Source organism: Cimex lectularius, unplaced genomic scaffold, assembly GCF_000648675.2.
Source record: "Cimex lectularius strain Harlan isolate CLEC.00 unplaced genomic scaffold, Clec_2.1 scaffold232, whole genome shotgun sequence".
NCBI classification, from domain to species: Eukaryota; Metazoa; Arthropoda; class Insecta; order Hemiptera; family Cimicidae; genus Cimex; species Cimex lectularius.
Window position 1 is genome coordinate 231,297 of NW_019392940.1, and position 14,126 is coordinate 245,422.

The window sequence follows — 14,126 nt, forward strand, 5'->3', positions numbered from 1 at the left end:
AACTGTGCCACCAGAGAATCCAGGCTCTCCAGACCAAAATCCTTCGAAACATTTTCCAAGCTCCCTAATCCACCATACTATTCACGTGCACCTTCAAATACCATATGTCCTCGAACCACAAAATGTTGATAACGATAACATCGTCCCAACCATTTGATGGTGATGGTGATGAGGATACTAAGAAGCGGGTAGGATCATCATCACAATCACCATCACCAGGAAGCAGGGTTTGTGCTCCCCAGCTACTGCAGCCTTTTGACTTATTGTAACCTTCCTAGTCCCCTAGTTCAGCGCAATCGACTCAATCCTTCTTCGGAAAGTATTAAGTCATTAACTGTCAGGGCTACAATTTCATTCCCTACCTAGGTTTTTTCTGTTCGCATTCGAAGATGATATGGGTGGCTGTTTCTTCATCCTCATTACATAATCTGCAAACGGGATCATCATTACATATGCCCATGTTATGTGGATGGTGATCCCTTAGCGCTTAGTGGCTAATGGACTCGCGAAGTCCTCCGAACTAAAAAAAGTGAATTGTGTTGTTTAGAAATGTAAGATAATGTGCCCATGCTTGTAGAGCTTGAGAGCTATTGTTAAAAAAAATCTACTCATAATTTCATTATTTTTACTGATATGTTCATAGATTAATTAGAACATACATATCTACAGTTTGAGTTAATTAATATTAATTGACTAACATTTTCTTCACGAAATCCCAAATAGGCTATCTACTGGAAAAGTCTCTAATGATGAAATTATTCAAAATTAATCAAGTTTCAAAGTTTAGATGATCAGTCAGCAGAAAAGAGATTTGTTTAAAAGAAAATATATTCAACAGTAACGGTATCTATTATTAAAATTACAAAATCTGTTTTCCTTATTTTTATGTCAATACACACATTCCCTCACATAAAACGAATTTCAGAAGATTTGGATTGATATAAATTGTCCTATTTTTGAATGTACAATATATGATGAAAAATGTATAATTCAGTTACTATTTATCTCTCCAATGTATTTTCATCTTCGCCGCCATCCTTTCCCATAGAAAGTTCCCGTTTCCTTGATGACTTAATTAGTGAATCTTTTTAAATAAATTATGTTGGTATTATTATAATTATCATTTGGCTTTTCGAAGAATCACACCTCGTGCTCTGTATCATATCCATGAATTATTATTATTTCCAGATGAGATTTGGCAAACATTATCATTTATATTAATCTCGCTTTTCCAGGGGATAATCTAAGTGAAAAATTAAAAATTAATTTATTACTTTTAAACATTACAATCTGTTTTTTGTTTTTTTGTTTTTTTTTAAACAGTGCATATCTGAAAGTCAATCGTATCGATATTACAATTCAACAAAATAATAATGAATAAATTTTGAGTTTATATTATTGATTACCATATATCTATTTATATTAATGAATTCCATTTTAGACGTGTTTAACTGAATAGGAAACAGAGGATGAAAGGGAATTATTGGGTTGTCCGGAAAATAATGCAGGATTTTGGTATTAAACAAAAAAAAAGAAACTAGTTACTTTAAAGCAATGTTCTTTAATCAAAATAATTTCCCANCATACAGCTCTGCCGTGTATACGCTGCAGTGAGGGGACAACGACCAAAAGGTGGCTACTCCCTCGCTATACACAGCACACGCCACACCATCGCCGGTCTTGGACCCGTCTGTATAAATCAGACGAAAACCGGCGTATCTATTTCTAAGTGTGAAATTATTGTTATTACAAAAACGAAATACAGCTTACAAGCAAGATTATTGAACAAATTTAACTGGTACTCTATTTAAGAAGGGCATTTTGAACAACTCCGAACAATTAATTTGTTTAAAAAATTCCATAAAAACATTCACGGTTATAAATATCAGTGCTCAGCGACCAGTGTGGAAAAATCTTAAAGACTAGAATTAACACGTTGCAGGTCTCAACCTAGAGCTTAGATAAAAAGTGGTTTCCTTTAGTTTTTATGCCGAGTCTCTAAAATTAATAATCCCGAAATATCTGAAAAAATATAACAAATCTAAATGTAAAAATAATACTCAGAAAAATGTTAATAAAGAAAATATTACGCTTCCTGAATTACAGATTGCGCACAGGGAAAATTGTGAACGTCGGCTTGCTCAGACAAATAAATTTATGACTTTCAGGACGGGTCTCGCATATTTTTCTTGATTTCTCACACTGTAAGTCCCCTGAGGGCAAATGAAGAATACATTTTGTTTTGTTTTGCTCTATGAATTTTAAAATAAACTGGATCTATGGGATTTTTTCTCCGCGTCCGGGAAAGGGTGGACGGGATTATTAACTACAGCTTTTAATATTATTCAGCGGGTAGAGATATATGCAAATTCCATTTTGCATTGTGAAACAAGGAATATCAGATTCTAAACACCCTTTGACATTATAAGGATGACTGAATTATTTCCAAGTAGCGGAATGCTACAGAGGTAAACAAACAATATCATTTGGAAGAGGATTAATAAGTGTTGACATTCATACAAATGAGTAATCCTGTAAACGTAAACAGAATATTTTATATAGATTTTTTTTAATGAAAACTTAAAATCCTGCATTATTTTCCGGACAACCCAATAGTACGAGGTCCGACAATCCACTAATATATATTTCAACGTCAAAAGCAAGCATTACTCACTTTATCAGAGACTCTAGGGTTGTTTTGTATCGGCCATTAGTTATTTAAATATGTCCTATTCGCAATCGTGCAAACTACCCAAATATTATTAAATATTCTTTTGTGTTTAATTAACATAAAAAGTATACTTTTTATTGTTATTTTTCAATGTTTATTTCAGGCTTTAATATTTTGTCTTAAATACATTCTTTTAATTATATACTCGTTTTAGTTGTTTATTTTGTCAGTACTGCTACATTAAAAGGAATGGTCGATTTTAAATTTGTTTATAAGGTCATTTGAATTTCATCTACACGTTATCGACTTACAATAAGACAATATTGTAAATAAGTACGAAGCGTTTTTCAATAATTCCACTTCTCAATCTTGTGTTTTGAATAAATTTAAAAGTGAACAGTTAATTTTTTGTGTATTTTTGTAAGCGTGTGGCATATTTTAACTAATTATGTAACAGTTTTAAAGCGGATGAAAAATTTTTACATTTAAAATTTTTTATTACCGCAAAGGAAAAAGTGTAGCTCAAACTGCTCAGAAAATTTGTGACATTTGTGGTAAAGACGGTAATTTTTATTGTAAAACACTAGTCATCCTTTAACTTTAGCATTCATAACCAAACTTTTTCGTCAAACATAGATGTTGATGTAGTAGTCGGAGTGTAATATACTGCGCCCTTTAAGAACTTTTGCAGTTCTCTGCCTAAAACACACCTATTTCCTCAACGTGCCCTATTTCATCAAGGAACATGAAGGATTAGCAGGGCCGGTTTCAATGGTTGAATCTCTTCTATGGTCACATTGTACATCCCAAAGCACATCCTTCTTAAGTGGCAAGTGTAGGTGTATTTACTAGTAGGTGTGTTAGTATCTCCTCTGCTGCTTTGCAGAATCTACATATGCCATCTTGAATTATTCCAATCTTTTTTAACTGTCCATTTAGCTTGGAGTGTACTGTTAAGAATCCTGTTAGGATTCTCCGTTTCTTCCTGCGTCCTTTGACACATTCTGTAACTTCTTTTCTTTCGAGATTTGTTAGGAGATTCTTGGACTGCCTTGTCTGAGGTACTCATTGCTAGTGTGGGTTCCTATGACTCAGAACGGTTCGGGTCCTATTAGCGGTGTAGCAGCTCCATTTCTTGCAAGTGTGTCCGCTTTCTCGTTGCCTTCTACTCCCATCTGTCCTGGGACCCAGCAGAGGCTTACTTTGTTTTCCGTACCTAGTATGTTTAATTTGGTTTGCCAGTTCAACACCATCTTTGAACTGACGATATTTGAGCTTAGTGCTTTAATGGCTGCCTGGCAATCTGACACGATAGCTATGCTCTTGTTTTCGTACCCTTTAGTCAAGTTGAATTGAGTACATCTTTCGATTGCGTGAGTCTCAGGTTAGAAGATACAGGTGTGGGTTCTAAGTACTTGGTTCCAGGACCGAATACTCCTACCCCTGTTCCTTCTAGTGCTCTAGATCGAGCTTTATACCAAAAGTTGGTGCCATTTTTAAAGGAGGTGATTTCCTCTTGTTCCAATTTCTTTTTGGTTACATAGGTTTATTTGGAAGTTTTGATTAAATTCAAACATCCTGTTCATGACTCCTCTTGGAGCCATGAGTATCGGATGGTCTTTCATTGTTTTGTTGCTGTTTTTCCAATTTAGTTTTATTCCTGTATATACTACTAATGATAGTTTACTGTGCAGTCCTCCTCATTACCATGTGGTGCAGGGGGATTAATCCCCATATTTTTTCCATACTAACTGAGGGACATGTTCTCATTGCTCCCGTTATGCAGATGAACAACAACTGCAAGTCTCTGTATTTTTGTGAGTTATTTTCTTTTAGTTACTGGTTCTGCTTTATCGGCTCAGGCTACAGCTCCATCGTCACACGTAACTTACACCTAATAACTAGAGACGTCGCAGAAAGGATTAACATATATATCGTTTCCTCTGAATGAGGAAAATTTATGAGAAGAATTTATTGGACAGAATCTCCATCTGCGATAGCCTCTAAAAAGTTAATTTAAAAAAAGGGATAACTCGGGTTTATTTATTAAGGATTGATATCTGGAGATGAAAAGTTAATCTTTCACAACAATGTCCAGAGAGGAAAATCTACACTATCTCAAGAAAGTAATGCTGAGCGTATTTTGGTGAGGTGAGGGAATGCTTTATTATGAGCTTTATCCAGCGATTACAGTCGAAAATTGGCCAAAAACGACAGATCCGCAAAGGCGAAAGAAATTTTTGAAATGTGGCTGGAATATACTACACTACCTGACATTGCCCATTTAAATTTTTACCTAGTCATGGTTCTCCAAAACTGTAATGCGAAAACTTCACTCCATTTGTGAACTCAGAAAACACATCGAGAAGTTTATTGGCCAAAAGTAAAAGAAATTTTGGGACGACAGAATTACATAATTATATGAAATGACGGAAATAGTGAAATATTGGAACAATCTGATTAGTATATTTTTTTATTAAATTTGTACTAGAAAGTACTTGAAATTTTTAATGAATTTACCAGTAAAATATTTAACGGAATTCAGCTAATTATTCATCAAACAGACAGCTAAAAGATCACGATGTACACATCATGCATTTTTCACTGTTTTCTGCTTAGCCAGGATTCGAACCGGCAACCGCTGGTGTGGCAAATTCTGGTCCGACGCCCTAACCACTCAGCCACCGTGTGCCCTAATCAAGCTAAAAACAAATATATTATTTACCATAGTTCTTAGCTATGATTTTGAAATTTATGCGCTGTATACATTACAAGAGTTTTGCAAAATTGATATTTTTCAAGCTTTTACGAAATGTATATGTTTATTTTTTATTTATATTATTTATTCGTAAAATACGCCGAAGAAAGTTAAATACAACTTATATATTTTAAATAAATATAAATGGTATAAATTTTGATGAATAATCTTTTATATTATCATTTATGTTGAAATTGCGAAATTTAAATCGTTATAAATAATAATCTCTTTCAATTAATTAATCTTTGTGTAAGGCATTGGTTGTGATAAAAAAGTGAAGTCGCGATAGCTCAAGTGGTAGAGCAGCGGCGTATTTGGCCGAAGGTCGTGGGTTCGAATCCCGCTCATGACACTGATTTTTTGTCTCAACTAATACCTTACATAAAGATTAATTAATTGGAAGAGGTTATCATGGACCATGAAATCTAATGGATTTAATAAATAATAATGATTAAAGGTCAATTTCGCTATAAAATGTTAATATTTGGTTAATTTACATTATAATTAAATTTCGGAAATAAAACTATCCTTCCTGGAATTCTTGTCTTTCAATATTTCCGGAAATAGGAGTGGATCTCCAATTCAGCTCCTGACGTCGCACGGGATTGCAATGGGGTCAAAAATGTCCGGTCAAAACAATTCGAGACCCCCTCCGGACGTGCTGTGGGAGCTAAATAGAATTATCAGCCTACTTTTTGGTTAAGGACTTGCCACAGGACACATAAAACTGTCCTTTATGATTTATCCCCTCTTTTAACTCGGAACAATTTTATACATCCTTATCTTTATGGAGAGCTCCGTGTTGGCAGATAATTTTTATTTGAGTTTGTTATTTAGAAGGAAAATAATAGATTTTACAATTCCATAAAATACAATTCATCGAGTACCAAAAGATTTATATTTATAGGCTCAAATATTTCTTCACTATAATAGCAATTTTATTGAAAAAGTTTTTAATAAAAAATTATTTTAAAAACAAGACAATAAGACTTTTTATTATATATTACATTAAAAATTATGGAAATTTCTGTATACCAAATTTTTTTTCAAAGGCTTAAATAGCATTGGGGTTGATAGCCGTCAAAAAAATATTTTCTTTTTTGTCAGTGAGAATGCGATGGATTGATAATGCGCCTCTTCACTAATGGCAGGTGCTTAGAGGGTTATTTGGCTATTATGCGTCCGTGGGTCAGTGCGATTTATCTTATTCTTAGTGTTTTATAAAGATATCCATTGTTTGATTGATTTGTTTACTGACCATAGTCATACTAGGACTTTTCAAATTATATACGAAGGTTGCTACGATTTTTTTTATTGATTTTTTTTTTTTTACCTTTAACATCATGGAAGGTGGTTCCTTGTTTCCTCTAGCTTGAAGAGATATTTATTATCTGTTTTGATGTTTTAACTGTCTTTTCATACTCTTAATGCCTGAGCGGGCATGTATCAAAATAAGCTTTGCTTCTTCTCTCCAACTTTTTTAAATGAAATATACAAAGTTTTGAATTTTTTTGAATTTCATAACGTCTAACCATCCTTTATTCAGTAAATCTGTCTATTTGACTTTTTCCGATGGCATATGACTAAGAGGAAACCAAGAAAAATGAACGTAGCTTTCGCATAATGATTCAGATAATGAAATGATTAATTTACAAAATATTGTTTGTTATTAGTTATTAATATGGTGAGTATTAGTATTAAAATATTATTATTAATTTTGAGATTTGTTGGGAGAATTATCGCTAATATATAATTTTGTAATTTCATATCTATCCTCAAAAGTACAGACCCATCGAAATCGAAAAGGTAAATTATAAAATTCTCATTCCATCTTAGTCAATATTAACTACCCATTTTGAACATTGTAATGCGAATATTCGGTACAAGCCCGAGTTGGTTTCTTTTTTCAATTTAATGATATTTACGTGACTAGGGGCTATGTCACTTGCCGAAAGAAACTAGAAGATAAATGGTGAAACGCGACGAAATTCGGCTGTGAAATTATTATTATTATTTTTTTTTTTTTTTTTTGCTGGGGCTTCCGACATCTAGGTCATTTCAGCCCCCACTAAGTCTATATTCTATACACGTTCATACAAATAAATACATTTATACACTTAAATACATCCATACAGTACACTCATTCCGTTTGGTCGGTGGAGTACTTGATATTCCTCCACCGACCTACACTTAAACTAAACTAGATTGGGGTCGATGGGGTACTTTTATAAATATTCCGCCATCGACCCCGAACACACACTCACCCGCTTTCATCGTTCGAGGGGCGATGATGACGTTATATTCACCCTCACCCCTCGCCATTCACGCTAATAAATACATGCACACAGACAAAACATATAGACACATAACACATAAGACATACTATATACAATAAAANAATAGAGAGAAATACAGAGAGAACACAGTCAGACTTCAAAAAATTATTTTCGTCAGAAAGTGGAATTATGTGAATTTTTTTTTTAATGTATATATAAGATTCTCACACTGTAAGTCCCCTGAGGGCAAATGAAGAATACATTTTGTTTTGTTTTGCTCTATGAATTTTAAAATAAACTGGATCTATGGGATTTTTTCTCCGCGTCCGGGAAAGGGTGGACGGGATTATTAACTACAGCTTTTAATATTATTCAGCGGGTAGAGATATATGCAAATTCCATTTTGCATTGTGAAACAAGGAATATCAGATTCTAAACACCCTGATACTTGTTTTTTTTTAAATAATTTTATTTCAAATAACCACGTATTCGTATTATTTGTTACGGTTCAGATTATGAAATGATTGAAATGACATGGACAAAAATTTTTGTATAGATATATACTTTTCGCTCTTGATCAGTCAGTATTCACAAATATCTAACCTGAATACATAATTTACTTTTTACTGATATTAAATAAGAAAAAAATAGAGAGAAATACAGAGAGAACACAGTCAGACTTCAAAAAATTATTTTCGTCAGAAAGTGGAATTATGTGAATTTTTTTTTAATGTATATATAAGAAAAATTTATCTGGAGAACGTTGTATAAAGAAATGTAAAGAATAATTTATTTTTATATTGGGAGTATATTCAGCTAAATGTTTCAGAGGTATTATTTCGTAAAACGAAAAAATGAGAGAGATAGAGAAATATAAAGGTAAAGAAGGGCAGAGAAGTAGAGGGGGAGAGAAAACATATTACCATTATATAACTACAAACTTTTAGATTCTTGCTGTGGAAAAATTATTTTGGTCAGAAACTGTAGGAACATTTTGTGGAATCGACTTTTTTCATGTATTAGAAAAACATATCTGGATGATATTGCATGTAAGAAATGCCAGGAGGGAAGGTGAAAGAAAGATAGAATGACAAATTGAAAATAATCAAAGATTAAAATGAAGTGTAATGTAAGCAAAAAGAGAAAGACCGTGTGATAGAGAAAGGAAGAAAGATAGGAAATATACTACCGTTATATTAACTTTTAGATCCTTTTTATAGAACAATCATTTAGGTTAAAAAAATATTGTATTTTTTTAATGGCCTTATGAGCAATGCATATTAGCCAAGGAGACGATTATGATATGTGTATTCATATGGGAGGAGGGATTGTGAAAGAAGAAAAAGCCAGTGGCGACGGTGGGAATCGAACCCACGACCGCGGGTCTGAGCCGAGAGTCTCTCACACTAACCACTCGGCTACCGCGGTCCACCAATATGACGTACTTCTGTACAACTTTGCGCGTTAGCAAGAATGATTATTATATTGGTGAAGATTTTATCTTAATTGTTCAATTTCTTAATAGTTTCAGATATTCTGATTATGGTTTGATTTTGTAATTTGGTTATTACCGAATTTGGTCTGCCGGTCCTTGCTCGGTTGGTCGATGACATCTTCAGTGGTGGATTGTTTGACAAACTGGACAAAATGACACACGAAAATTTCACCATTTTGTCTAATAGTAAGAATTTATCGATTAGAATAATATTTTTTGTCGTACAGCAAACCCTTAATTTAGCGAAATCGCGAATGTCTTCAGAGAGGTATCGACCAAATTACACATTCACCGCCCTGCAGACTACACGTAAAAATCTCAAAATTGTTGTTTGATTGTTATTATTGGATATAGTTGCGAGAAAAAAATTGTGGAACAAGAGACAGATGGATTTGGGAGAATATAGAGTGCATTAAAAATTAAAATTGAAAGTTTATTTGTAAGTCAGTATGCTTAATAATGGGAATAAATGATGTTAGTCGTTAAAAAGAGCAGTGTAAACTAAATGGGCATTTCTTGAATTCATTTAAATTTAAGCTGTTTTTTTATCGTTTCTTGGACCAATCACTTTATGACCTACTTCACCATGGGTTAGTTGAATTCTTGGGAAACGAGAATTTTATTACCCACACTTTACGTCCACACACTATCGACATCTTTCCCACATGACCGTAAAGTTTAATCGCCTACCTATATAAATATTTTGATCGTTTTAATTAAAACATGGCCGCGACAGGGGGGCGAGAGGGACTAACTGCCAATTCGGGTGGTAAAGGCGGTACATCTGTGGTCAACCTCCAACTTTATTAAGACTACTCATCCTAGAAATTCTTGTTTAATTAAACCAAACCCCTTGTACCAAAATTAGTTAAAACTATAGGAATTTAATTTTACTCCACTTCGTTCGCCAATGTTTTACTCTTTATTGGGAGGGGTGAAATTGTAGAAACGGCTTTTTCGTGTGGGATACTTTCTCGCGGTTGGTTTTTACCCTTTGAACATTTTCTTACCTACGGTCATAAAAACAACTTTTTCACCTATTACAAGATGTTAAATCTACAAGAATAAAACATTTTCAACAGTCGTGCAGTCAACTTCCTCTAACACCAACTACTGAAATGGGTCGTGGCATGCTTTTCCTCTTACACGGTTTTTATTTTCACAACTCAACTTTTTTTCAGCTTCTATACAAGATATACAATCACCTTCTAAAAATGATTACAAACAATATAAGTTTTATTATTGATGTTTTCTAGAGTTTGAGAGACATCAAAATTCTTAAACTAAAATATTATGGCCATTAAATAAATTTAATTAATAAACGACCACGGTAATAATTTGGTGTTAACCTTATACATCCTCGGAGTTTGGAGGTGGATGAGGAAAGATTAATTAACTTCATTATGGATATAGTATAGCAGTTTTAATTAACGTTAATTGATAGTGGGATTGAATCGGTCTTAGTCGTTAAACCGCCCTTTAAATATAATAATAACAGCTATAACAACTGCGATCTGACCCAACTACTTCAAAGTTAAATTTTCTACTTAAATTTTAACATAATCAAAATTGTTATTGTTAATGGAATAAAGATTATAGTAGTCAAACAGGCTGGTCAGGCAACAATAAAGACATTTTCTTATTACTATCAAATCAATTACTTAAGTTATTAATTTAATACGTTATATTTGGTGGTATGATTGACCAAATTACTACTTTTAATCAATTAATCTTTTATGTTTGGTTTGAAATGAAAAAGTTAGTGTCAGCGGGATTCGAACCCACGACCTTCGGCTTGTTGATTTAAGTTAATTTTTGTACAAGTGGATATTGATTACTGGCATAACTCCTTACAAAAAATCATTTGGACTTCCGCTAAAGTCGACGATTTAGTTATTGGCATATTGAGCCAACTATTAAGTTTGCTTTTACATGCTGTAACATCAGTTTTCTATGTGTCATAAAATTAATTACCCGGATTGATTTTTGTAACTTTAATAGAGATTTTTTAAATTTAATTATTAAAATTTACACGAAAAAGTAAGTTACTTACTTTTGCATGTCCCTTCGACACCTTCAGACATGACGTCAGAGACGACACATTCCAGACCTGAACCGCAAGTGCCGTAGAAGCCGTAGGGGCCGCCGCAAGGCTCGTTTTCCGTTCTAGCGCAGACCCTACAGCAGCCGCAGGGGTCCCAGACAGTACCGACCCCTGGTGGGCAATCGTCTTCTGCCAGGGGTTCGCATTCACTCGGGGAACAAACGCAAGAGAATCCGAGCGCGAGGTGCGCGCTGGCGAGCACCAATGTTGTGTATCCCCACATATCTAGAATATTTCACATCTCTCTTAGCTCCTCCGGCCCTCCCTCATCTCTGAAATCAAAAACAAAATCAACATAAAAAATTATTAAATTCACTAATTTCGTGGTCCGCTGGACCAATTAATATATTACGATTAATTGAGGTTTTTAGTTGAAATAAAAAAGTCAATGGCAGGAGCGGGATTCGAACCCACGATCTTCGGCTAGATACGCCGCTGCTCTAGCACTTGAGCTATCGTGACCTCGATCCACTCGGACACCAACTTCCTATCTCAACCCCACCTTTTGAGTTTTCCCTCATTTTTGCCATTTTTCAAATGTCGTGTAATCGGATTGGATTCTCGACGACAAATCAAAGAGAGCTTTAGTGAAGTTACTTCATTTTAATTCATTAAGTGCACTAATTCCGTGGTCCGCTTGACCAATTAATATATTACGATTGATTAAGGTTTTTAGTTGAGATAAAAAAGTCAATGGCACGAGGGGGATTCGAGTGGTAGAGCAGCGGCGTATCTAGCCGAAGATCGTGGGTTCAAATCCCGCTCGTGCCATTGACTTTTTTATCTCAACTAAAAACCTTAATTAATCGTAATAAAAAATTATTATTTCGATATCGTGAGATGCGGTCTTGTGTGATGTAGGTTTTGAAACACATTTTCTTTATCGTGCCAACGTTTCGATCTTTATTGAGATCATCTTCAGGGCCTGGGATTTATAAGCATTGTTTAAATTATACAAATACACTAGTACCAATAATACTACATCAAATCTATAAAATGCCATTCATTCAAGTGCTATCACATAAATTAAACACATTTCTCTCTTCTGATTACTTTAAAATAGCCTCAAAAACTTTACCACAATTCTCACTTTTTTCCAAAGATCCCACACCAGAAACAAAGAAGTCTGATGTAATTTACAAAATCTTTAAATTGTCCGGCAACTAAAAAATGGTAAGAAAAAAATTTTCCTTATCATCTTTATGTAGATCATCTTCAGGACTAAAAGTAAGTGCTTTCTGTGTACATGTGTCACGGTTGTGTGTCGTGTTACGAGTGTAGTCATACAACCGTGACACATCAACATAAACTGTAAGGCTGAAGATGATCGGAACAAAGATCGAAACGTTGGCACAATAAAGAAAATTATTTTCTATCCTACATCACACAAGACCGCATAAGCGATCTCCAAAAAATCATTAATTAATTAATGGTCACCAAATACAACACATAAAAAATTATATAATTGATTGATTTGACGTTAGAAAAATCATCTCATAAACTGCTGACTTAAATAAACAAAAGTTGATTACTCTTCGTTAAATTTTGTTTTCAATTAATATGTAATACTGCTTAAGCTTAATACTAAAGATTTAAAACAGCTTAGAGATCATTGAAATATTAAATTTATTGTATATTATCATTAATATTTTTTTATGATGCTTCTTTTATTTTTATTTCCTTATAAAATTATATGAAGACATTGCATTTTACTGTTTATATTATTTTTTTACAAAAATGTAAAATATCTTTGACGTAAATGCTTTAAAATGAAAAGTTAACAACAAATATTTTTACTTAATTATTTGGAGGTCGTGAGATGCAGTCCGGTGTGACGTAGGTTTAGAAAAACCAAAAAAAGTATATAATATAATAAATATTTTTAGATTATAATAAATATGTTATAAATATTTTATATTATAATCAATATTTTTATGTTTTTCTATCCCTACTTACTTCTCCACCCCTTCAAAATCCAACCTATATAAACATCAAACATCAATATCTCACTGGCACTCTCAACACGACACACAAATGACACATCTACACAGAAAACAAACACTTTGAGTGAGTACAAATACTGTGATTGAGTCTAAAATGTCTATCTTCTATAAATTCATTTTTTTCACATCCTCTATCTATTTGTATAATTTAAACAATGTTTATTAATTCCAGGCCCTGAAGATGATCTCAATAAAGATCGAAACGTTGGCACGATAAAGATAATGATTTTCTAAAACCTACGTCACACCAGACCGCATCTTACGATCTCCAAATAATCATTAACTAACGGTCACTAAACACCACTCAAAAATATTTCTACATTAAAATTTCAAGGAAAGGTTTCTAGAAATGTTCTTTGATAATACAAGCGTTAAATATTAAAGGAAAGTGGATCGATTAATCCGGCCCTAGCGGTCCAGATTGATTACTTTTACAAAAATAACACCTCCCACTACAATCAAAAAGACATTCGGTGAAATAATTTGCCAAATTGAGAGAATTCTTGTTTTTTCTGTAATTTAACAGCCATCAGTTTAATTAACACATCACTGTCAAGTCTGATTTCGATGAAAAGTACAAATTAAAGCAGTTAAGGGTTGATGAAAATGGAGTGTTTACGGTAAAATTCAATTACACGAGGTAACCAAAAGAACACGCCGGGCTTGGTTAGAGGAAATGTTTTAGGGCTAAATCACGAACGTAGAAACATTTAAAACGACTATTTTGTTATCATTTTAATTTTTTTAATTCATCTAACATGCTCTTTTTTCTCTTTTCAAATAAGAGGTTTTACATGCTGTGATCTATTCTTTAACATT

General features: G+C 33.4%; 1 protein-coding gene across 1 annotated transcript in view; it reads right to left on the reverse strand.

The window, feature by feature from the left end:
* Positions 1–14,126, reverse strand: part of LOC106667885 (insulin-like growth factor-binding protein 7) — a 184,009-nt gene that overhangs the window by 136,564 nt on the left and 33,319 nt on the right. Inside the window, exon 2 of the mRNA XM_014396126.2 lies at positions 11,254–11,576. Coding sequence (XP_014251612.1) covers positions 11,254–11,527 — 274 coding nt within the window. The 5' untranslated portion in view covers positions 11,528–11,576. The remainder of the gene's footprint in view (positions 1–11,253; positions 11,577–14,126) is intronic.